Consider the following 23,656-nt stretch of genomic DNA (forward strand, 5'->3'; position numbering starts at 1 on the left):
ATAAAATGTGTCATATTAACCTTTCATAAAGAGATCCAAAGAAATATATGTGATATAGCCTAGCTTTCATACAAAATAACATTTCAGAGCACAGAAGCACAAATACGTACATTATACAGTAAAAAATAAACTGGACTAGTGTATACAATTAATAATTTGCTTGCAATATATACCTTCTAGGGTGTAAGTATTTGACAATAGGACTCAAAGAGGCTATCCTCATCATTATAATGATGTTTGGTACACCTCTAGTGAGAGCTAGGCTGAATCAGAAGCGTAGATACTACTTTATCTGAAACAATATACATAAGAACAGAACAATTTAAAAATGTGATCAAATCAATGAAAACATGAAACGTTAGCACCACTGGGCTAGCATTGAGACCAGAACTCGGGCTAATTCTTAATATTGCCCATAACTATTATGATTTCCATTTAAATAGGGACTTCAGAGGCCATCTGCACAATGGCATGATAACCATTTTGACAACCAAGCCAACAGTTAACTGCCCCCAAAGTAAAAAGAAAATCGAAGTCTCTTTGTGCTGTTCTACTGCTGCTAAAAAAAACATTACCTGTACAACTGCTTAGCATCTGAACTCAGTCAAAGACACATAGCTGTATACACACATGCACAGAAGCTTGGACATGATCGGCATTATATTCTGTGAGGTGATGTACATAATATGCCCACTACTATATTTAAACCTTTCCCTTTAGCCAATGCATCTGCCTTGTTCTCCTCTTCACCCACACCTACTGTATACCTGGTTGCAGTACATACATGTTGCATTGTAGTGCAAGAGTAACCCAAAATGCAAGTCATACCATAAATAGGACACTATCTGCATAAAGTGATACAAAAACACTTTGTAGCAAAATAGACTTCAAGTTTAAAAGAGTCACAAAAATAAGCATGTGCCTTTCTCTATTCAAGGATTTCTATACATAATTCAGCTTTTCTTGCCAGTCCTGAGTGCTCAAAGAGCCAATATCAACAATGACAGTATAACAAAAACCACAAACAAAGCAATACTCCTGGTTGCTGAGGCAGAGCCATACTTCTGCTAACCCTTCTGCCTAGAGGGCTGTTGAACGGTGTTTAGAAAATGTATGTATGAAAATATTCAGTTTTTTAATTATTACTTATACAGGCCTTCCTGTAATTAGATAAGGACATTGAAGTGATATGATAACAACAGCTTACTTAGTAGGCGTCTCTAGGGGGATCTTCATCATCCTGGCCGATCCTGATGGTTGAATGAATCATGTTAGAAATAAAGGGTTGAGGAGCCTTGAGCAGGAGTTAGTAATGTAGCCCAAGTATGTATTTTAAATGGGATCCTTCACTCGCAGCTCGCTCACAATGGGTGGCAACATCCGCCTTAATGCATGTTTGATCTTTTGACATTCATGCAAATGTTCTGTTTCTATTAATTCCCATTTATGGAAACATCAAAAATAGTTATTAGAGATGTCAATACTGTACATCGCTATCCATGACGGTAAAAAAAACACGTAAATACATGTTTGAAAAAATATAAACATGTACTTAATTTGAAATTTTAAGAAAACATACATTTGTATGACAACATTTCGGAGGGAAATACAATAGAGCACTTTCTTGTTAAAAAAAAATACACAAATTATCCAACTATACATCTACGATATAAAAAAAAAGTATTGCCAGGTAAAACGGATCTGGGCAAAATATGAAACCGTTTTAATGCACTTGTCCCCTTGGCACAAACAACATGTTTCATTGATAAAGAAAAAGTGCTACAAACAGCTGGAAATAAGAACGAGGGGTCACAGATCGAGATGTTGGCTGAGTTAGGGGGCCCTGTTTACTCTCCGTACTCCTGGAGACATTTCGGTCTGTGTGTGTGTGTGTGTGTGTGTGTGTGTGTGTGTGTGTGTGTGTGTGGGGTCAGTTTTAGTCTGTGCGTGGAGGGGCGAAGGTATGCGACGTGCAGAGGACAGGTGCAGCCTAGGACACACTGGAGCAGCGGATGCTTGGGGAGCCCATCTGTGTGAGCACCTTGTCCAGCCACTGCAGCGGACCGTTGAGGTGCAGCTCGATCCAGCAGGGGGTGCTGGTCACCGTCTGGCGCCTGGTGGGGGGTCGGAGAAGCAGCAGAGAAAGTGTTAGCATATGGGGAGGGGGGGGGGGGGGGGGAGGGGCTGGGGACGGCAGTGGAACACGAGACGACGAGTAACATGAAGCTGGTTCCTGACTGTCTCCACAGGCAAGCACTGGGTCTGGGCATGACTGGAGAATAGTCTCTGGATCTCTCTCTCTCTCTCTCTCTCTCTCTCTCTCTCTCTCTCTCTCTCTCTCTCTCTCTCTCTCTCTCTCTCTCTCTCTCTCTCTCTCTCTCTCTCTCTCTCTCTCTCTCTCTCTCTCTCTCTCTCTCTCTCTCTCTCTCTCTCTCTCTCTCTCTCTCTCTAATATCTAGCCGTCCCACAACCTTCTAGTCTCCATCACTAAACCAGGAACAAAGAGAAACATACAAACAATCAATCGCAATCTGGCACATGCACACGCTCACACACACACACACACACACACACACACACAGAAATATGCAAGCATATACATAAGCATACAATACACACACATGCACAAAAAAGGTTTTAAAAAAAACTTCTGGTCTCAGAGAAAACTTTCATCGGACACACACACACACAAACGCCTCCCTATCGTGAAGTCAGACGGTGTGGAGGAGGGGAGGGGTCGGAACAAGGAAAGTCTGACACGGTTGTTTCGGCACACACGTGTATTTGTTCAAGGCATCCCTGGGTTTGTCTCTAGCAGTGAGGCTGTTTGTGTCCTGTACTGCACACTTCCCACACTGTCCCGTGGCCAGAGCATATGCAGATGCTCTGGCCACGGGACAGTGTGGGAAATGACTCATCGGCCCTCTTTGCTTTTCCCCCTGTCTGTGTTTATATGTACACGCAAAACAAACAGACACACACACACACACACACACACACACACACACACAGATCTCAAGGCTGATAGCGTTAGGGAGGGTAGAGCAGTGAACGGACCTTTACTCATCCAAGTTAACGCTGGGAAGAGAACTGGGGGTTGTCATGTGTTTAAGCTCTGTAGCAACTGGCTTTGTTTAAAAAAAAAATACAACAGAGGAGGCTGTGTCATTCACTTTCTATAGCCATTCCTAGAACCAAAATGTTTGGCTTTCATATGTGCATTATATATATTATTATATTATATATATATTAGGCTGTAAAAAAAATTACGGGATGAGCGTACGGGACGTCATCGATTGATTTCGAGGATGTCTATTTGCCTTCTATGGAGCGACATTATTGTTAGAGATTTTTGGAACCAGCAGCAAGAATCCATATTTGGCACACTGAGGGCGGGACCTAGTCCAAGGCCAAACTTGACACACATAATCTGGAGACGAATATTCAACAGCGACCCTTACCAAACAAATAAAAACATGGCTGACCTTGTAGTACGAGAATGATATCCCATTTCTTCCTGATGACTTAGAATGATGGCGGGTCACTCTGATTACAACCACACAAACGACCTAGAGGCCAGTCGATGAACTGCATGCTTTGCCCTGCCTGTGCTTCACATGCGGGCCTCCAAGGCTGCTGCTTGGCCCGTCCATGTTAGCCGTCCTGTTTTAGTGGCTTCACACAGCCTACCAGTGACCTACCGGTACTCAGCGCCCCAGCCCTTGACGAAGCTCATCCGTATGGTGCACATCCTGGTGAGCTGGTACACAGCCTCGAAGCCCTGGTTCACCGACTGGGCCAGCAGGGCGGCAAACTCCTGGTTGTTGAAGATCTTCAGGTTACAGCCTGGGGCGGGGGGGGGGGGGGACAGCATGCATAACAGAATAATGAACAACAATGTCATCGCACTTTCTTTGTCTTCCTCTTTTACTGTTCTCATGACACCCAATCTCACATCCTCCCTCTGTGACCACAAACACGTACACACACACACACACACACACACACACACACACACACACACACACACACACACACACACACACACACACACACACACACACACACACACACACACACACACACACACACACTTTCTCTTCACCTGGGGGGATCTTGCAGACGGTGGCAGGGTGCCAGCCGTAGCGCTGGTTACAGTTGGGGCTCTGGACGAAGATGGCGCTGTCGCTGAGGCACTCAGCGAACACCTCCCCACCGATGTAGTACAGCCGCACGCCGCGGCCTGCAGGCCAACACACACACACACACACACACACACACACACACACCAATCAAGATAGGCCTATCAGTTAACTAGATGGTATTGGGTAGGGCTCTGAGTTAACTAGATGGCTGTGGGAAGGGGTCTAAGTTACCTATATAGCTATTTGTAGGAGTCTTAGCAAACTAGATGGCTATGGGTAGGGGTCTGAGTTAAGAACAGACAGTAAACTAGTTGTGGTTATTATCATGGCTAGAATTACATGCAATGCTATTGTTTTAGTATTTCATATTCTTATTTAACACTAATACTGCACATTTGCTAAACTAAAAGTGACTGGATACAATGACTGTTGAACATAAAACAGTGTAGCCATATCATAATAAGTAACCCTGTGAGGCGCATACCGATGTGGCGTCGCGTGAGCTCCACCGCGGCGTTGCGGTTCACGTTGGAAAGCAGGCCCAGGCAGAAGCGCTCCGAGTTGGACGGGTCTGTGAAGCCGTCCACGGTGAGCGAGGGCTGCGAGGCGTGGAAGGTCTCGCCCACGCGCTGGTTGAGCTCATAGTAGGAGATGGAGCACCAGAAGGCCGGCTCGCAGTACGTCACGGGCTGGAGGTCTGAGAGAGGGAGAGGGAGTCACACACCTTCTTAAGAGAGGGACACGCACAGGCGCCATGGTAAGCCCTTCAGGGGCTTCAAGCTCGATCGATCGATCTGTGTCAAGCGACGTGATTGGTCGTCTGCTTCTGAATCACTTTGGTGGAAAGCATGGTTTACACTGCCCACAACATTATTGACGTTCCACCGTATAATTTACAAAGTTGCTTATTTTGAATATGTTCACCACGACCGCTCTCTATGTGGAGGCTCCGCTATCTGAATGCTTCGATGAGTTTTGGTTTTTACTATTTTTGCTTGTTTACTGCTATTGTATCCTTTATTATATTTGGCTGGAATGAAGTCTGGAATTAAATTGAAACAATGTCTATATCTTTGTTAATGAAGAGAATGGATACCTAATGGACTGTGTAAGGCAACAAATACATACAAAGAGGAGGTGGAGAGTTGAAGATTAAGGATTAGAATGATGAAAGTAGAAGCAATAGTAGAAGAAGAAGGGGGAAAACAGTTCCAGGAATACATTGTCAGGAAAAGAAATGGCAGGGACCAGAGGGAATTGGGGGGTAAAAAGAGAGAGCTGGAAGAATATAAGGGAAAGGACTAAGGCGCAGGCCACTGAAACGCTTCATTTACGCCACTAACAACCCTCTTATACACCATTTCCAGTAAGCTCATACCATACAAAATGTGGAAAGTAAACCCGCACTGGGCCGACACCAGCGCCAAACCAAAAATTACAGGTTCATTCGTAACCGCTTTTGTTAAAATCAATGCAATCCCCCGTTCTGGTAATTTGCTTCTCTTCAACCCCCACCCTTCGTCCGCTGCAAATCAACAAGGCCAACATTTGGCCTTTGCTTTGAAGTCCAGCACAGTCTGGTCAGTAGAGCCGTGTGGAACACAGCTGTGTTCTTTGTTATTACCCCCACCCCCTGGTGACTTTCCTGTCCTGACAGAATAAGTGGAGGATATTATTTTTAGTATTATTATTCTAAGGAGTATAATGGAAGTATAATAGTGGTGCTGGCGTTAGAAGTAGGCTGACATAGCATCGTGGCTCGCCAGGGGGGGGGGGGGGTTGGGGCTCATGCAGTGCCGGAAAGGCAGATGTCCCTTTCATCACCTGCCATCAGCTCACACACACACACATGCATATTTTGTGGGTCTGAAGCATACTGGCCCGAAGGACATTTTTACCGGCCATACCTTAATCGTCATCGTCACATGAAACTAGAGACTTTTGTACTCAACTGTCTCGTTGGGTCCAGCAGTAGAAACGATTATTATGAGTATCTTGATCTTTGCTTCCGCAACTTTTGAGCCATAAACCTGGGCTTAGTGGAAGCAAATAAAACCATCCTACAGAGGTCATCAACTACGTTATTTTCTGTTCGGGCCACTTTCCTTCAAATAAGAACAATGGAGGTCTCCGACAGACCACTCAAACTTAAATGTTAAACTGCTCGAAAGATGATACAACATGTCGAAATATTAAATCAATAGATAAACAGGCTCGCAGTGCATGCAGCATCGTAATTCACATTATTTCAACACTGCAAAAACGTCTTGGTAAGTGAGGTCCCTTACCCAGGCTGTTTTGTGTGGGGGAGACAGGGTTGGGTGACAGGCTAGGGGAGCTGGTGTCCATGCTGTGGTTCATCTGGTGATCGCTGGCCTCCCCATCCTCACTCAGGTAGCCTGGCGGGGGGGTTTCTGGTACACAAACACACACAACAGATTCAGCTCAGACTCTCACAGATTGATCAAACCTTGGCGCGGAGCCCACGGCACAAGTATTAACCGGGAATCTGTCAATAAGCATTTGTTACTGTCATGACCTCCAAATTTTAGAGTAGAGGTCGGTCGGTCGCCACATAAAAGAGGATATGGAGAGATGGTTTGAGATTGTATTGCTTAACTTTGAATGAGAAATAAGAAATCTAGCCGTGTCCTTGTCCAGGAAGTTTGGCAGCTGAGCAAATATACTCATTTCAAACTCGCTGATATCATAACCGAGCTTTGCTTTCTGTCATTTTGTTTATTCATTGAGTCTAAAGCCTAGTTCAGATCAAAGATTTGCAATGGTACTGCTTTTAAAAGGAATCACAAGAAAACATTCTGAAACCAGGCCGTTCCCAACGCTAGAAAGAGCAGAGATGTGAAGCCGTCTGGCTATTGCTAGTGCAGAGATGGGGTGATAATGCCCACGCTATGCCAGGTGTTGAAGGCCCGAAACATCAACTTCAGGGAGTACATTTCACCCAGAGAGAGACTCATGAATAATAATGCTGCACTTTTTGGGAACTGGTTAAAAAACTAAAGTTGACCTTGTAGCAGTGAAAATGTTTGTTTTGGTCCATTAACCGCCATGTTTAAATAAAGGGAGAGATACGTCAATGCGGCCAACATGTTATCAAACCACACTGCAGGCCCTGTGCAAGGCTTCAGACGGTCTGGAACAGCGGTCTAAAGCGGTGACCAGTATACAGTAAACTGGCAACATCCACTGGAGTCATCCTCTGCTGGCGTGTATGTGAGGTGCGGTTCCAGCGTCGGTCTGGCCAGAGAGAGGGCTCTGCTGCGGGTACCTGGTATGTAGTTGCTCTGGGGCTCGATGCCAGCAGGGAAGTTGGTGTTCTCTGGGATGGAGTGGCTGTAGTCATCCAGCGGAGGGAACTCGCTTGGGATCTCTGTGTGTCGGGGTACCAGCACCGGAGGAAGCACTGCACAGTTCAAAGTACCACAAACAAACACAACAGGAGAGGTCAGCAGGGCTTTACACACTGCAAATCCAAACATTATTGGTTAAACATTAATTACTTTGATCCCCATTTTTTGATTGGCTAAGGTATGTGAAAACCAATTCCAATGCAATTCGAGATCAGAGGTTGATGCTGGTGCCAAAAGAAAGAAATGATTGATGACCGGCGTTTCCCAAGAGGCGGTCAGAGATTGAATTCACTCAGAAATAACTGAAAGGCCAAACAACAACATGAGGATGCAGAATGATTGGAGGTGGTGAAGTGTGTGTGTGTGTGTGTGTGTGTGTGTGTGGGGGGGGGGGGGGGGGGGGGCGTACCGGGGGTCTCCACCCTCTGGTAGTGGTAGGGGTTGACGCACACCTCGTCCTTCTTGGTGTGGAAGGCGTACTCGCACAGCTCCACGGCGCGCAGCTCGTGGTGCGACTGCAGGTCGGGCCAGCGCCACAGCCGGCAGTAGATGACGTGGGGCAGGCCCTTCCTGTGGGACACCTGCAGGCGGCCATCCAGTGACCTGCGGAGAGCGGAACAACCACAGGGACCATGAGGACCAAGCACCACGGGAGCCATCCATATATAGATAGAATCACTGTTTGTTTAGAATAACTCACGAATGAGTTACAGCAGAGTGATTTCTACACCTTAAAAATGCAAAGAAAGGGAAGACCTTCGGATCCGGATGGGGGATTTCAAACGTGTGTTAATGCTTTCCTTGAAATGCATATTTTTAACCCAGAGGTATGGCATAGCGGGTTTGGTTCTTCAAAAGGTTTTTAAACTACTGTTTAATAGGGGTGGGCACGGTTATTAAAATATTCCATTATTCGAAATGACGTGGGTATTCGACTTTAGCTGTAGCAGATTTTTTTAAATTTTTGCCTAAAGTTGATTAAATATATTTATTAGTTATATTAATTACATATTGTTCATTAAACGTGTATACTAATGCCATTTAATACTTGGAATACTTGGCTATACCGTTAACCTCCGCTCCAGCTGAGAGTCTTTTCCACTGTGGGCTTGATGTAAATCGCCTCCGCACCCGCCTATCCCCCGAACACGTAGATATGCTCATTTTATTGAACAACAACGAGTGATGCAGTAGGTGGGCTTATGTGTTATGTTAACTGGAAATGTTTTAGACGTACTGTATTTCCGTCTTACGCATAATATATTTTTGTTGATGTTCTGTTGTATGCGCATCATGCGTAATGCGAGGCAGGCCCATGCGCTGCAAGTGGAGTTCTGTTGATATCCAAGCCCACCAGTACTTATACTTTTTGCTGTTGTGCTTCAGTTACTTGAATCTATTCAGTTTGTGCCTTAAATTGACTTTAATCTAATTTCAGTTTTTGCCTTAAGTATGCAATAAAGTTCATTCATAATCTTGTCAAAAAGGATGGTTTCGTTTCAACTCGTTTCGATTTAGCATACTGATTTCAAGTGTTTTTCTCCTTCTAAAAGGCTCGTGCAATAAATGCAACTAAAATGCAATTTGTGCAATAAATTGAACAAATTGGATTTGGAATCCTTATTTATTTGACTAATAGATGGAAAACGAATACATTCGTTTAGTGAAGGCCAGATCACGGAAAAACTTCAACTTGATATGCCTTCAAATGCCCATCCCTACTGTTTAAAGCCCAAGGCTTTGACACAACCAGTATTTTCACGGATCGCCCAGCTGTGGGTCGCCAAGCTTATAAGAAGTGTTGACCTGGCATTTTCTTCAATGAGAAGTTGAAAAATAAATCAGGGTTTCACAAACTTTTGCTGAGATGCCGCAGGAAAATATCAACTATTTTGGGCTGATGAATCTATTAATCTTAGCCAATTTGTTGGGGGAATAAATATAAGACATTGAGTCAGTCCAAGTGGCAACAAATTGAACAGTAAAATCAATCACTCTCCCATGAGAAAAAAACAATCATTCATTCATTCTTTTTATGTAACACACAGATAAAAATGGATCAAAGATCAAAGGGTAAGGCGAAAGCTTTTTGAACAAGGACAAATGTCAGGCTGGACAGATGTAAATACACCCGGCAACACTCTGACTTCTGCAGCAAAAATCTGGGGCAGCTATTGTCTTTCCATCAGAGAAAATGTGTCCTTTACCATTTTCATGGCAGGGGATCTTTGATGTCTTGGAGCTAATGAAGGCAAGAGTGGGCTCTTTGATTGTAAATGAGGTCTGAAGGTCCCAATATCAATATATTGAAAACAGGGGGTAAGCAAAACAAAAATGGCCAGTTCACAACCAAAATAAAGTGCAACATTGGGCTCCAATACACTGCTTTGGATGATGACTTAAATATTTGGTATCTGTTCATATTTAGTTATTGTAAAATAGACTATTGCCTCCAGCTTTCTGTTTATTTCAAGATGAGCCTCTTCGAAGCAAGACGTGCTGAGATTGGGAGGGATAAAGCACATTTGTTTGAACACTCAAGCAGGTCCACAAGGTCATGGAAAAAAATAGGAAACTCCTGCCATCATAAAACAAAGAGCCCGGACATCGCAGTGGCTATATTGTTTTCGACAGCCTATTGTGAACACGCCAATATTGATGTCGGAAATCAGTGAAGAATCAGCAGAGAGAGATAAACACATGATTCATGAGAAAAGATGAGACATACTAGAGGAGGGGAAACATAACATTATCACAATTTTTTTTATACATACCTAAACCTTTTTCGCAAGCACAGAAGAAGTATAGTCCTGCGGCAGGTTGCCTGATATATTCATAAACCTCTAAACAGACACTAGAACACCACAAAGGAATGGCTAATAAACATGGAAGATAAAGGTGGACTTTTCTTCTCTTGAAACACAATATACATAATATATGCTAGGGTAACAACATACTGGCCCTGTTAAAACTAGTATGAAAATAGTAGTTGCAGTAGGATTTAAGCCCCAGAGGGCAAATGTGTTCTGATTGATCTGATTTGATGGGTTGGGGCTGACCATAACAAATCAATGAACACAGTAAGGCCTAATTTTTACCCTCCAGGCTCTGACAGTGAGAGCTGGGACATACTCTATTTTCCGGAGAGAGGGAAAGGGAGAGAAAGCAAAACAACACTGATGTGTCACAGAGTCCTGCCAGACCTACTGCTCGGTAGGTGTTATGTGGCGCTAGATTTGGCATGGTCACAACAAGAACATACCTCAATGTCACCTCATCCTACTTCTTTCCTTTCCTCCCTCCCTCTCCTTTCATTTCCTTGCTAATGCAAAGAATCACAATCTCCATGAGTGGAACGTCAATGAAATGCAATATTTGGAGAGCAAAGTTGGGATTGAGATTGTTCAGTAGTGACTCAACCGAATGAGGCAATCGATTTCAACTGTGCATAAGCGCACCACCTGGCTTTATATTTTTGGGGTGTTTTAGTAATTTAAAATGGTTAACTTCGTCAACGATCATGTGGGAACTTAGATATTTATAGCCTAACACATTTTCCTTGTAAACTTGAAGTAGAACCAAGTACTACACACAGAACACATATTCCGGTACCCAGGGACAAGTCCAGACACTGCCAGTGCTATCAATTCAAACGACTGCCTTTATGGCAGAGATTTATTGCCCTGGGTAGTGTTGATGGAGGGAACCTTTACTGAAAATACTGTTCCCATACCACACACACACACACACACACACACACACACACACACACACACACGCACACAAAGACTCACACACGCACACACACACTCACACACCAACACACACACAAACACAGCCATTCCTATCATGCCACCAGGCCTGAGCATGCAGTAGCTCACCCAGAGCTTGGGCCCAGCGGTCCTGTTGAAGCCTTCCTATTGGTCAGAGCAGCCACCAATGGGTCTCTCTCTCACTGGTTATGCAGCAGGCAGGAGTCTCACTGTCTTTAAACATGCTTTATGGACATTGGGAGCCCAGGACTTCCAAGGGTTCCAGTTATGTGGCGAGGGGATGCAGAGGGTAAAGAACTCTGACCTGAATGCAACCGGCTGGCCTGGCGCCTGCATGTTTGTGTGTGTGTGTGTGTGTGTGTGTGTGTGTGTGTGTGCTTGCACGCATGTATATGCGCACGTGTGTGTGTGTGTGTGTGTGTGTGCTGGTGTGCATGTGTCTGTGTTTGTGTGTGTATGCTTGAGCGCATGTATGTTTGTGTGTGTGTGTGTGATTGTGTTACACGTTGGTGTTACCGAGAAGGCCAAGAAATGTTGGTCTTCCAAGGTTGCCCCAGTAGGCCCACTCCCTCAAGACATACAGGCCACCAGAGCTTCTGTTCCCCTTCGCTCCACACCCAAAGAGGCACAGTCCCTATCAATGTTTGTAGCACTCTGAAACGGACACTGTGTGTCCCGATCTATATTTCTACCCCGGAGTAGTGTATGGCGTCGGCTTAGCTCAGGATGTAGAATGGATTGATTCGTAACTGAAAGGTTGCTAGTTCAACTTCCGGCTCCTCCTAGCTGGGTGTCGTGGTGTCCCTGAGCAAGACACCTAACCAAAACTGCTTCCGATGAGCTGGCAGTCGCCTTGCGTAGTCGACGCCGCCGTCGGTGTGTGAATGTGTGTATGAACTAAGTCGCTTTGGAAATTAAAAATATATACATAAGAAAAGGAAGGGGGGCAGAAGAGGATAGTACAATTTTGTATTAATGTGTAGATTCATTCTGAAACAAAGCCAGAGTGAGCTGTCTAATCTGTGTTTATTTGTGTGTGGAATAATAACCATTTCAAGTGTGCCTTACATATTCAGACACACACACACACACACTGTGGGTGTTCAAGCTGGCTGTGGTCCAAGCAGAACAGCATACACACACACACATACACACACGCGCGCACACAAATGAACTTGAACTTAAAAAGTTCCATTGAAAACATGTGACAACACATATTATCAACAGACCCACTGCGTTCTTCTGATGAAAAGCTCCTATTTAAAGGAGCCGCATGGAGTAACCGTGGTCCACGAGTGCACACACAAACATCTCTCTGGCTTTACAACACGGAGAAGGTCCTGAACAACACAGCCGTATAAAAGGGGAAGAGAGGGGCAATACAGGGTGGTGAAAGAGATAAAGAAAGAGCAGGGTGGTGCCAGACAAAAGACATGACAGACTGGCTCAGTAGCTCAGGCCAACTGAGTGTTTGCGACGGGCCCCCAACCCCCCCAGGAGCAGGGCTTTGGTGTGCGCTCAAAAACGTCTGCACGGCCGGCCCGCTGCGCTCCCCGCGGACAGACAGCACTGCCGCCCAGGGCCTTATAGTGTCTACCGTTGACATGGTAAATGGTTAAAACCTGCCAAATGAGGTGACAAACATCAATGATAAAGTGTTTAGGAACCCACTGAGCAAAGAAGGGGGAAAGGAATGGATAGATGAATAGATGTGAAGAGAATCAAGTGTTGCTTCAGTGATTGGGTCTGCGAAGGTTGTTCAGACGACATTCAGAGAGAAATACGGGGCAGTGCTCCACTGGGTTCAAATCAGCCACCAGTATCATCCATACAGTGCTGGAAGTGGACGGGGGTTTGAAGAGGTAATGTAGCCAAACCGAACAATGATGCTGACTTCTGTTGAACTGAAGCAAAAAATATTTGTTTTTCATCTAAACAGACCTGGGATGGAAAAGACCAAAGAAATACGGTCAATATTGTTATATAATATTGACCGTAGTTGACCGTTGTATTGTAATATATGATTTATCTCAACACATGACACACAAAAAATGGAAATATAAGTAACTATCTACTGCATTTTTGGTGGTCTGCCTTTAACACAGATTTCCACACAGGGTTACACTATAAGTCTCTCAATTGAGTCTAATAGCTTGGATATGCATTCCAGCCTGCACATAGAAAATCTCTCTCTCTCTCTCTCTCTCTCTCTCTCTCTCTCTCTCTCTGGAAAAGCAATCAGATTTTTACTCTTGTATAGGGGGGTAGTTAAGGGAAGAACTGTGTGAAAGAAAGTTCGACTTTGGCCCACAGGTGATATCATCTCCCTGGAGTGGGTGCTTGAACCCGGGAAGGGGGAGGGGTGCGTGTGTTGCGGAGCAGGCGGGGGTGATATGAAAGGAGAAACCTTGAGAGCTTATCCAGATCAACGTCTCAAAGTTGGGGACCCAATGAAAGACTTCTTCAGATAACAGAGCGGCTGGATGCAAATAATATCAATGAATGAAGGAGTTAACACCACATGTTGTTGAGCTGTCGAAAACAGGAAGGCGCCTTTGTTTTTCTTCTTTGTACGGGGCTCAGTCAAATCAGCAGATTCCTAATCTGGTTTCAATGTGATGAAATTGTTGATAAATTATAAAATCTCTGTGCTTCGTAATTTAGGGTCCTTCCATAAAACACAGGTTTACAATATTCGGGGAAGTTGTAACATCCACAGGATTTTCTTTTGTTCTACAAATAAAATATGACTTGGTACTATGGGTTATTCTGGCCCTTATTTCATGCAGATCAAATGACATGCTAGGTAGTAGTAGATCAGAGATTAAACTTTGAAAAAGTTTGTGAGAACCTTCTATGCACCAGCACAACACAATGTGGAATAAAATACATATTGTTTTTATTGTAAAACATTTCTTTGCTGCCTATGAATCTATCCCATAGCTACCTGGAAAGAAATACATTATTCTGGAATGATGGTGTATTATCTATGTAGCTCCCCATGTAACAAAGCGTACTGCTTATTCATTACCAGACACAAACACACACCTGTCTTCTTCTGTTGGATGGCATTGACCTGCCATCTATCATTTCTGGAATCAAACAAATCTGTCACATTACACAGACAAGTTATCCGAAATGAGACAAACAAATCTCTTATCCAAGGTTTAAATCCCCATCCTTCATGTCCGGTTGTTTAACACACACACACACACACACACACACACACACACAGACACACGCATGTACGTACACACACACACACACACGCGCACGCGCACACACACATACACACACACACACACACACACACAGACACACGCATGTCCGACACACACGCGCACACGCATGCGCACACGCACACACACACACACACACACACACACACACACACACACACACACACACACACACACACACACACACACACTCCAGCTGTGGCCAAGCAAGCGCTGGGGCAGCAGCAGCTAGCAGTACCAGCCAGCAAAACAGAAAACAAAGGCATGCTTGTTGTCTACTGGATGAGACTCTATGAGTATGCGTGTGCGTGTATGCATGTGTGTGTGTCTATGTGTATCTGTGTGTGTGTGTGTGTATGTGTATGTGTATGCTCCCCAACAGATAGTAAGACACCCAGGGCCAAGTGGAGGGAGAAACGTGTCTTTTTCTGGCAGCCACCACCACCACCACCACCACCACCACCACCTCCCTCTCCTTCGTCCCCAGAGCAAACGCCACAAACCAAACAGCAGCCCACACCCAGGCCAAGGCCTCAGCAGGCAGGGAAAACATTCCTCCGGGCTGACTAACCACCCACCCACACACACACACACACAGATACAACACACACACACACACACATACACACGCACGCACCCATGCACAACACACACACTCAACCCTAAAAGCGATATTTACTTGATGACATCAAAGTATTATGCAAATGCATCTATTCTATATTAACTATTTAGCTGGGGGGGGGGGGTTTACAGGATCTTTTCAGATAATTCAAAATTTTCAAACAATCCAACAGCATATATAGCTGTTATTTTCAACAAAAAATAAATATCTTGCTCTTTATTATGCAATTTATATTACATAGAGCTTGTAATAGACGGCTTTAGGCCATAGTTGATCGGCCTCAAGTGTTTTAGGCCGTTCAACTACGGTCTAAAACACTTTTACACAATTAAAGTCTATTGGCAAAGTACAACACAGAACCCAAGACACTATTATATATACATTTATGTAACATTTTGGGTAGGATTTCACTTTGCCGCGGCTACAATTTCTGAAGACACTACTAAGTCACACGGACACCTTGCTGCATCGATCGTAGTTACAATGGAGTTGAATAGGAGAGTATGTCTTCAAATCCCTCCAGCAACCATAAGTATTAGATATTAGTTTCCATTCCAAAATGTCAACAACTCAGGTGTTCAGTCTTAGAATATCTGCATACAAGATGTTTTCAATGTTGCTATGGCAAGATATCAGTAATTGAGTAAGAGGGTACACACATTTTTGCCAAGCAATCAGCCTCGTAAATCAAGAATGGACTTTGGCTTTGCGTGCTTGGGGCGTGGGCATGATCTCTGTATAGCTGCCGAGGCATGGCCTCGTACGATGAGGGAAGGTAGTCACTTTTAACCCAGTTTGTTCTGCTATGGCCGAGGGCGCCCCAGACATGGCCGATGCATCTAGGTATCGACATGAGGTCCCCGGACTGGTCAGGGAGTGATTTATTGGGTATCCCTTTTTTCTTTGAAACTTGAAATCAACTAATACCGGACATCAGTCAGTCACAGTCACAGTCCTCAGCGGTTGCTGCATAACAAAATGCAAATCTTTGAAAGGCTCTTTTTTCTATCAGGACTTTTTATAGTTTATGCCCAAAAGCAAAGGGTACCCGATCAAATTCCAGCACAGAAAAAGTGCATTATAATGCACTTTACAATGCACAACTGGCCAAGCTAAAGTTAGCCGCAGTGAGCTCAGCCACGACTATCGTTAGTGTTGCCAGGCTAGCTCTCTAATCCCGAGGACGATGTCACGAAGGAACGGTCGAAATTTAATCGCCCATTCGGTATATCATATCATAGCATACTGCCAAATGTCTAGCTAGCCTTCACAATTATTAATAAAGCCTGTTATACATATGGTTATCATTCATTTGAGTTATTTATAAATTAGAAAATTATAAATACTGCATATATCGTAAAAATAATCTCTGGAATAAATAATAAATCGATGTGAGACATTTGTTACAATGTAAATGTGTTTAAGCCTGTTTTATTCCTTGAAGTGAAGTCCCTTGAGGTGCTTTTCTCTACTGCTGGGTGTGAATGGAGATCCCGTCTGACATGCAGACCCCTCTTCATTATTAAACAGCATATTTGGCTGACACTGACATCTATGACAGTACTTCATGGAAGTGCTGCATCGATGGATATATACATTTGAGATGTTTGATCTTATTTGTTATTAAAGATTTCTGAACAAGCTTCACACAGGCACAAAACCTGTGATTTAACACAAGTTCATAATTAAAATGAAATCAAAGAGGATGTGCAACCGGACAACAGCCAACCTCAATTCTTGTTTACCTTCTGGAATTCAAAGGAGTCGTGTATCACACTTTCAGACAGCATGTGGTCTATCTACTTTCTGTCAGGCACATCAAACAATGAATGAAAGCTGATACAGACCAGACAGGAGAATTCCCTGCCATTACAACCACAGACCAACAAACGCAGACAGACAGACAGACGACACACACAACCCCTCAGTGACCTCCCCTGTATCGCGTTTCTGTCTACCATGACTCACCGAGGACACCATTCACTGAGTGAGTGGGTGTGTGTATGTTCAAGTAACTAATTCAATGAGGAGTGTATAAATGAGTGAGTGAGCGAAATGAGTGATAAAGTGAGAGAAGGAGTCTAATTATTCAAGAGATGGAATTCATTCGGGGACGGACATCTCCTTTTCATCAATCTGTAGACTAAACAAACTGTATTTATGTCTTACAGGAGAAGAGTTGTAATTCCATAATATTACCCAATTTCATAATGACCAAGTGTCCTTCGAGCAAGGCAATGCACTCTGATCTGTAGGCAGTTTTACACTGAGGCTAATCCTGTGCTCTGTCCTCTTTCAAACAGTAACTCAATGTCTGTGTACAGGAAGGCCAATTTCAGATTTTACTAAACACTATGCATTGATTTTTGTTTGTCTACACCACTGCTATCCGAGGTAGGATATGTTGTCTGCATTTGCGTGTGTCCGTGTGTGTCCGTGTTAGTGTCCGTGTCTGACTGTCTGTGTGCGTTTACTTTACACTGTCCTGCCTAAACACACTCCTTCCGTCTAGACCCACAGGTTCCTGATGATGTTACCTTACCGTCATCCGACAAGGCTGGAAAACCATCCAGTGCTATCTCCGTTGTCTGCTAGACTGTAGTGTACCATGTTCAAAGCCCACAGCCCCCACCATAGCCTGCTAGCTCCATAGGAACGGTCTACTAGGCTTGGGCGGTATCTATTATTCCATACCGTCATATCATTACTGAATTTCACCGGGGTGTACGATATATTATGAAAAAAACAAAGTGATATATAATAATAATCTCTTGTTTTTTGTGTTTTTTAAAGTTATAGTTTCCACCAATGTACACATATGGAAAGTTGTAACTATTGTAGAGCTAGCGGGATACACTTCTAAGCACTGATTTTAATTCATTGCAGACATTTTGTAATGTGAGATGTATCCGGGTTAACTGCATTTTAGTTAACCTATTGTTTAGGGCAGGGTACTTTGTAGAAAAGCACAGAAATATTGACCAAACGATGGCTCTTTAGAGGCTAGAGAGTAGTGCTGCTGCCCGTGTTGGCAGATACTGCAAGATAACACTGCAAGACACGCAGGACTCCTAACACTAATAGCGACTATTTATTTATATATACTGCTTCAAAATGTGGCCAAAATACATATCAAAATATAAAAAATATATATAAGATGTCGGGAAAAGTTGAATAGAAAGAAGAGCATTTGTATTTTTGGTGGTATTGAATCATACCTTTGGTACTTCTAAACACCCCGATATCATACCGTGATCCCGCCCAAGCCTGCGGTCTACTCACCAATGTAATGGGCCTGTTTATTCAATGTCAGAAACCAATGTCGTTGGTGATTAGCCATGCTGGAGGCTGGGGCCTCCAGCATGGTAGCTGGCTACCTGGCTACCATGCTGGAGGCTGGGGCCTCCAGCATGGCTACCGATCTGGGGTGGATTGGTTCAGGGGAAATTTGAATTCTGAATACTTACTAAAAGAAAGAGCTACTGGCCATTTATGTAAAGGAAGTGAAGAATGCTGGATGAAAGGTGTTAGTTAGGACTTCCTAGAAATGTTAGTGAACCCTTTTTTTTTATAAGATTGTTCGGTTTCAGTGTGAGTGGTGTCTAAGCAGGATCATCAGATGAAGCTTGTTTGACATGGATTGTTTTTGACTTTAATGCGTTTCAGACAGATCCTTTTGGTTGATACATGAAAGCGCTGTACTCACTCCTCCTTTGTCTACCCTGGTGAATATTCATCTCTCATCGCAGAGCTATTTGTAATGCTCTCATAACTCACCAGATGAAAATAGCAAACATTACATAAAGAGGTCCATTGCATAACCGCGCTGCACCACATCAATAAATGAACCCATCAATACCATGTAAAATGCTTTTCTCTTTTTTTTTTCCGGCGTCTTCAATGACACCGACGATGGCCTCCGGGAATGTGCTCGCCCCTTTTGGGAAATCCATATCGATTCACACATCTCCCTCTACTTCCCTCCATCTTTCCATTCATGCAGACGACTCTACAATTATTATGTCTCTCCCATCTTTCCATTCCTGCCCGAGTTTCCCTCCGCACCCTTCCTGTGGGGACAGGCAGTCAGGTGAATCAGACTGCCGCCTGAACGCCTGAGGGAGGGCTGGGAACAAGACCAGACCTTCTCCCTGGAGGGGAGCCAGGGAGGAGGCCTACCAGGCAGTTTGGAGAGAAAGAAGGAGGGAGAAAGGGTGAGAGAGAGGGAGAGGAGAGACAGTTAGGTGTGTAGAGATAGGTGTGTAGAATGTACTATTCCTGGTGGGTGTGTGTTTGGATACAGGAACAAACACCACGCGCACACAACACACACACACACACACACACACACACACACACACACACACACACACACACACAGCCTGATTATCCCATCTGTATTCCCAGGTTTTCTGACCAAAGTGCTTGGTCAGAATAAAGTCCATGCAATTGATGTGATTAGACCAAAAGGCCTTTTTAATGGAGATATGAGATATGATATTAGACAGGGCTTCTGTTATAAAGCCACTTACAAACTGAAACAACTAGGCTCCTTGACAACAGAAGGGAAGTTGTGTGTTAGTCATCATGTCAAGCTCGACCATTGCAGGCAATAACACATCACATCTATCCCTCAAACACAAAGCTGAGGCCCATTTGTATGACTGTTAGATAAGCACTAGGCACACCAGTGTTTGCCTTACCGGCAAAGGCTCAGCTCTAGGTTCAGAGAGAAAAGGCAACAGCATGAGAGATGGCAGGGCCATACCACAAAGCCACAATTGCTTGTTGTTGAGTGAATAACACTTGAACTTTCAGCCTTCATTTTGCATTCACATACTGTTTCAAAAAGTAAACCTTCTATTGACCTCATTACTCTAAGATCGCCTGTTTTGCCATGGGCAACAAATTACACGTTATATGATTTCTTAAAAATAACAGCAAAAGGACAGAGACTATTATTTCTTTAAGCATTACAATGTTCATTGGCTGACTTACATTACATTATTTGATATTATTTATTTATGGAATACACACACAGACACACACGCACAAAGACATACACACACACACACACACACGCAGACTCACACACACACACAGACTCATCCACACATACCTAACCCTAAACCTAACTCTAACACACACACACACACACACACACACACACACACACACACACACACACACACACACACACACACACACACACAGCGTGTTAGCTATTCTCGCCCACCGTGCTAACTGATTACATTGCTTCTGACTATTGCAGCTGTTAAATCCATTTGATGGGCGTTTCCACGGCTCATACCAAGAATCCTTGTTTTTCTGAAGTGGCCTTACTGAAACTAGGCTTACCAATCTTTATTATCTAGCAGTGTTAGCGTTAGGGTTAGGGTTAGGGTTTCTTCCATGGACTAAGAGCAGAGATTAGTTTGTGGCGTAAACATCATCGTATTAGAGGACATTGACTACATGAATAAAAACAACAACCAGCTTCCATGAAATAGAGTTTAAAAAAACACTCATGGATCTTCATTCGAATCCCATGGCGATCTTCAACACGATTTCTGATTCGTCAGATGGCCAGGAATGTTCCATCCATTGGAAGCACTGATCACTCTTCACAAGGCCTCTTCGGCCACCCTGCATTTAATCCCCTTTAAAAAGAGCCTCAGCTGGGTCGGCCAGGCTACCAGCACACACTATGATTGACCTGTTCAATGAGGAACCTGCTGCACTGCTGCAGAACCACATCTCTCTCTCTCTCTCTCTCTCTCTCTCTCTCTCTCTCTCTCTCTCTCTCTCTCTCTCTCTCTCTCTCTCTCTCTCTCTCTCTCTCTCTCTCTCTCTCTCTCTCTCTCTCTCTCTCTCTCTCTCTCTCTCTCTCTCTCTCTCTCTCTCTAGCAGGTGATTAGCCTCACTGGGGAGTTCATAGAGGCCATCAGGGGGGGCCATTAGCAGGCCTCAACAGGCTGGTTGGCTGTCAGCTGCTGTCCGACCGCCTTCCTTCTGTATATACACTAGTTGATAGCAGCATGGCTATACGAGCCTCAAAAATAGGTCTGGGCTAAATTACTCAAAATAGATCAATTCATGCTCCTGTACATGTCATGTGTATAATATATGCACATTTTGGTGCATGTGATTTCCCAATCCTTGTTTGGGATTATACAAGGCCCCATTAAAATAAAGTCCTTACCATGCTGCCATTAATACAGATGGTGTACTTGATGAGCTGACCTCCTTCGACACTCATATTGTCATTAGACTCATATCAGGGGGTCATCTCTTCAGCCCTAATCTCTACAATGTAGCAGCGGGAAATGTGAAACTGGAGTGAGGTGAACGTTTAATATTCGGAGTAGCTTTAAGCTCCGGATACCGGTTCAGACCTGCACACAGTGTGATATGCTCAACACTTGTGGCTCAAGAATGTGGGAGTGGTCCGGCCCTCCATGGGGTTGAATTACACCCAGTCAAACGTGGTGCCAATTCATGGTAGTGAGATTCTGAGGTGCTTGTTACCGACAATAAAAGATGATCCTACATATGATGAAATTCTAACCTTAATAACATTGTCGGTACACCACATGGAAGAAGGTGGAGAACGTCAATAGGTTAATATATTTTCATGTGCAGTGCAATGGCCTACTTTATTTAGGTGTCCTGTGAAGGACTTTATTAACGCCACATCTGCACCCCATGAGAAGACATGCAGCTTGACTCGTGGAGAATAAAAATTGCATACTAAAGGACGTTCCATGCGGATACACACATCTGTGTTTACAGAACCACTTGGCAGCCGTCAATTTGTTTTGTCAACAGTTCAGCACTGGAGACCAGCAACAGCCAGCAAACAGTTTGATGATTTGAACTGGGCCAATGCAGTCATTTCATATTTTATAAGTGTATGATGTGAACAGAGCCTTGATTGGCTGGCATCAATCCAAGCCAAAACATGTGAAAGACCAGGCGAGTTCCGCAGACAAGAATCCTGAGACTCACGCTGTTCCAGATTAATCACTCATTATGTAACTTCGGCTACCATTCTTATTATTGCAAATGATGTGTAATGAAGAGTGCAAAGTAATGTGCACTAATCTGTGAAATTAAAAAACACGAGGGGCACCTGTCGGGCTGTGCCTGACTTCGATATAAAGATAGGAAGTAAGATACCAGTTGTCAAAATGTGACATCAGCACATCTAAAACGATACAGGATTACACTACGAGTGTACTCAGCTCGGCCGTGTAGCCTGCTAGCGCTTTACTACAAGTAATTATGCTACTAGTTTAACTATAACACATCAATTAAGCTTCAATGACCGTCGATCATACATACATATATCTACTGAGTGAGTGATTGCATGCTGGATGAAAACAACTTCAAGCTACTGTTTGACCGCAGTGGAGATGCTGTCACTGTTAAGTCAGCATTAAGAACAAGTCGAGTTAACGTTGGGTTTCATTATTTCGTAGAAATGTAGTATTTCACAAAGAGATGGTTCAACGTTACAGCCGACGATGGCCATGCCAACTCAACAGAAACAGTCACGTTCAACACGTCAGTCATTCAGTCCATACCTCGGTATTGTGATGCATTTAGTGTTGATGTTCTGAGTGGTGATGGCTTTCTCCAGCTCGTCTAGCTGCCCCGTTTTTTTCAATTTCTTCACCAAACTTTTCACCGCCTTTTCACACCATTTCTCTTCCTGGCCGTTTTGTTCCCCCTTCTTCCAACCTAAAAGTCTTTTGACTATGGGGGGAGTGAAAGGCAAGATTGACATCTTGAGTTCAGATTGAGTCCTTTCAGTATTGAGAGATCCGCAGATTATTTTTTTCACAGCTTAATGTAGTGAAGGCGGATAGTAAGTAAAAAACAACAACAACAACAACAAGAAACAAACGATTGTCTGCTAATCTCGTTGGTGAAACAAATGCATCCCGAATAAAATACCCCAACTTCAGCCCGAGATCGGTCTGCGGAGTGCAGCTCAGCTCAGCAGAGCCACACGACATGAGTGATTAGGCCCAGCAGATTTTGGGATTACTCCGCGAAGAAACCTAGTACTGTCTGCACTTTTGTACGTCTAAATGTTGCGAAATCTTCCGATCCACAATAAAACGAGATATATACTGTATACTTTGGATGGATATACTATTAAAACAGTTGTCTGATTCGTTGTTGTTTTTTTTTGTCTTATGTTATAATTTATCCTTCGAAGTTGCGTTCAATTCAGAGTCATCCGCTGCCTGAAGTCTGCTAAAAGTCTGCTCCAAATGCAAATGCAGGACTGTCGTCAGCCTCCTCCATTCAGACTTTAGACAGAAAAAAGGATCCCGGTGCCGGACCAAGAGAAGACAGCTGGCCCAATGCGCTGTTAGCATTGCACAATCCTTTCCGTGGCTCGGTTTGCAAGTTTAAATGCTTGTAGGAGTAAACTGGTTAACATTAAATCAAGTGCGCATATATAAAAAAAGACCAGAGTGCTATGCAATAATTC

At 43.9% G+C, this 23,656-nt stretch overlaps 1 protein-coding gene across 1 annotated transcript; it reads right to left on the bottom strand.

Annotated features, from left to right (window-relative positions):
- smad3a (SMAD family member 3a) lies at window positions 1–23,125 on the bottom strand. Its single transcript, XM_079736694.1, has 8 exons — window positions 22,737–23,125; window positions 7,926–8,119; window positions 7,435–7,569; window positions 6,434–6,559; window positions 4,630–4,842; window positions 4,106–4,243; window positions 3,702–3,846; window positions 1–2,114 (listed from the first exon to the last, which is right to left on the bottom strand). Exons 1-8 carry the CDS (start codon window positions 22,937–22,939, stop codon window positions 1,991–1,993), a joined length of 1,278 nt encoding a protein of 425 aa, XP_079592820.1. The 5' UTR covers window positions 22,940–23,125; the 3' UTR covers window positions 1–1,990.
- Window positions 23,126–23,656: the final 531 nt, after the last annotated feature.

The sequence above is a fragment of the Pollachius pollachius genome, assembly GCF_949987615.1.
Source record: "Pollachius pollachius genome assembly, chromosome: 5".
NCBI lineage: Eukaryota > Metazoa > Chordata > Actinopteri > Gadiformes > Gadidae > Pollachius > Pollachius pollachius.

Excerpts from the sequence above, each read along its gene's own strand:
- smad3a (XM_079736694.1), bottom strand. The coding sequence starts at position 22,939 with ATGTCAATCTTGCCTTTCACTCCCCCCATAGTCAAAAGACTTTTAGGT. Across the intron at positions 6,560-7,434 it reads CCAGAGCAACTACATACCAG|AAACCCCCCCGCCAGGCTAC; the intron begins GTACCCGCAGCA and ends TTTGTGTACCAG. Across the intron at positions 4,244-4,629 it reads GCTCACGCGACGCCACATCG|GCCGCGGCGTGCGGCTGTAC; the intron begins GTATGCGCCTCA and ends GTTGGCCTGCAG.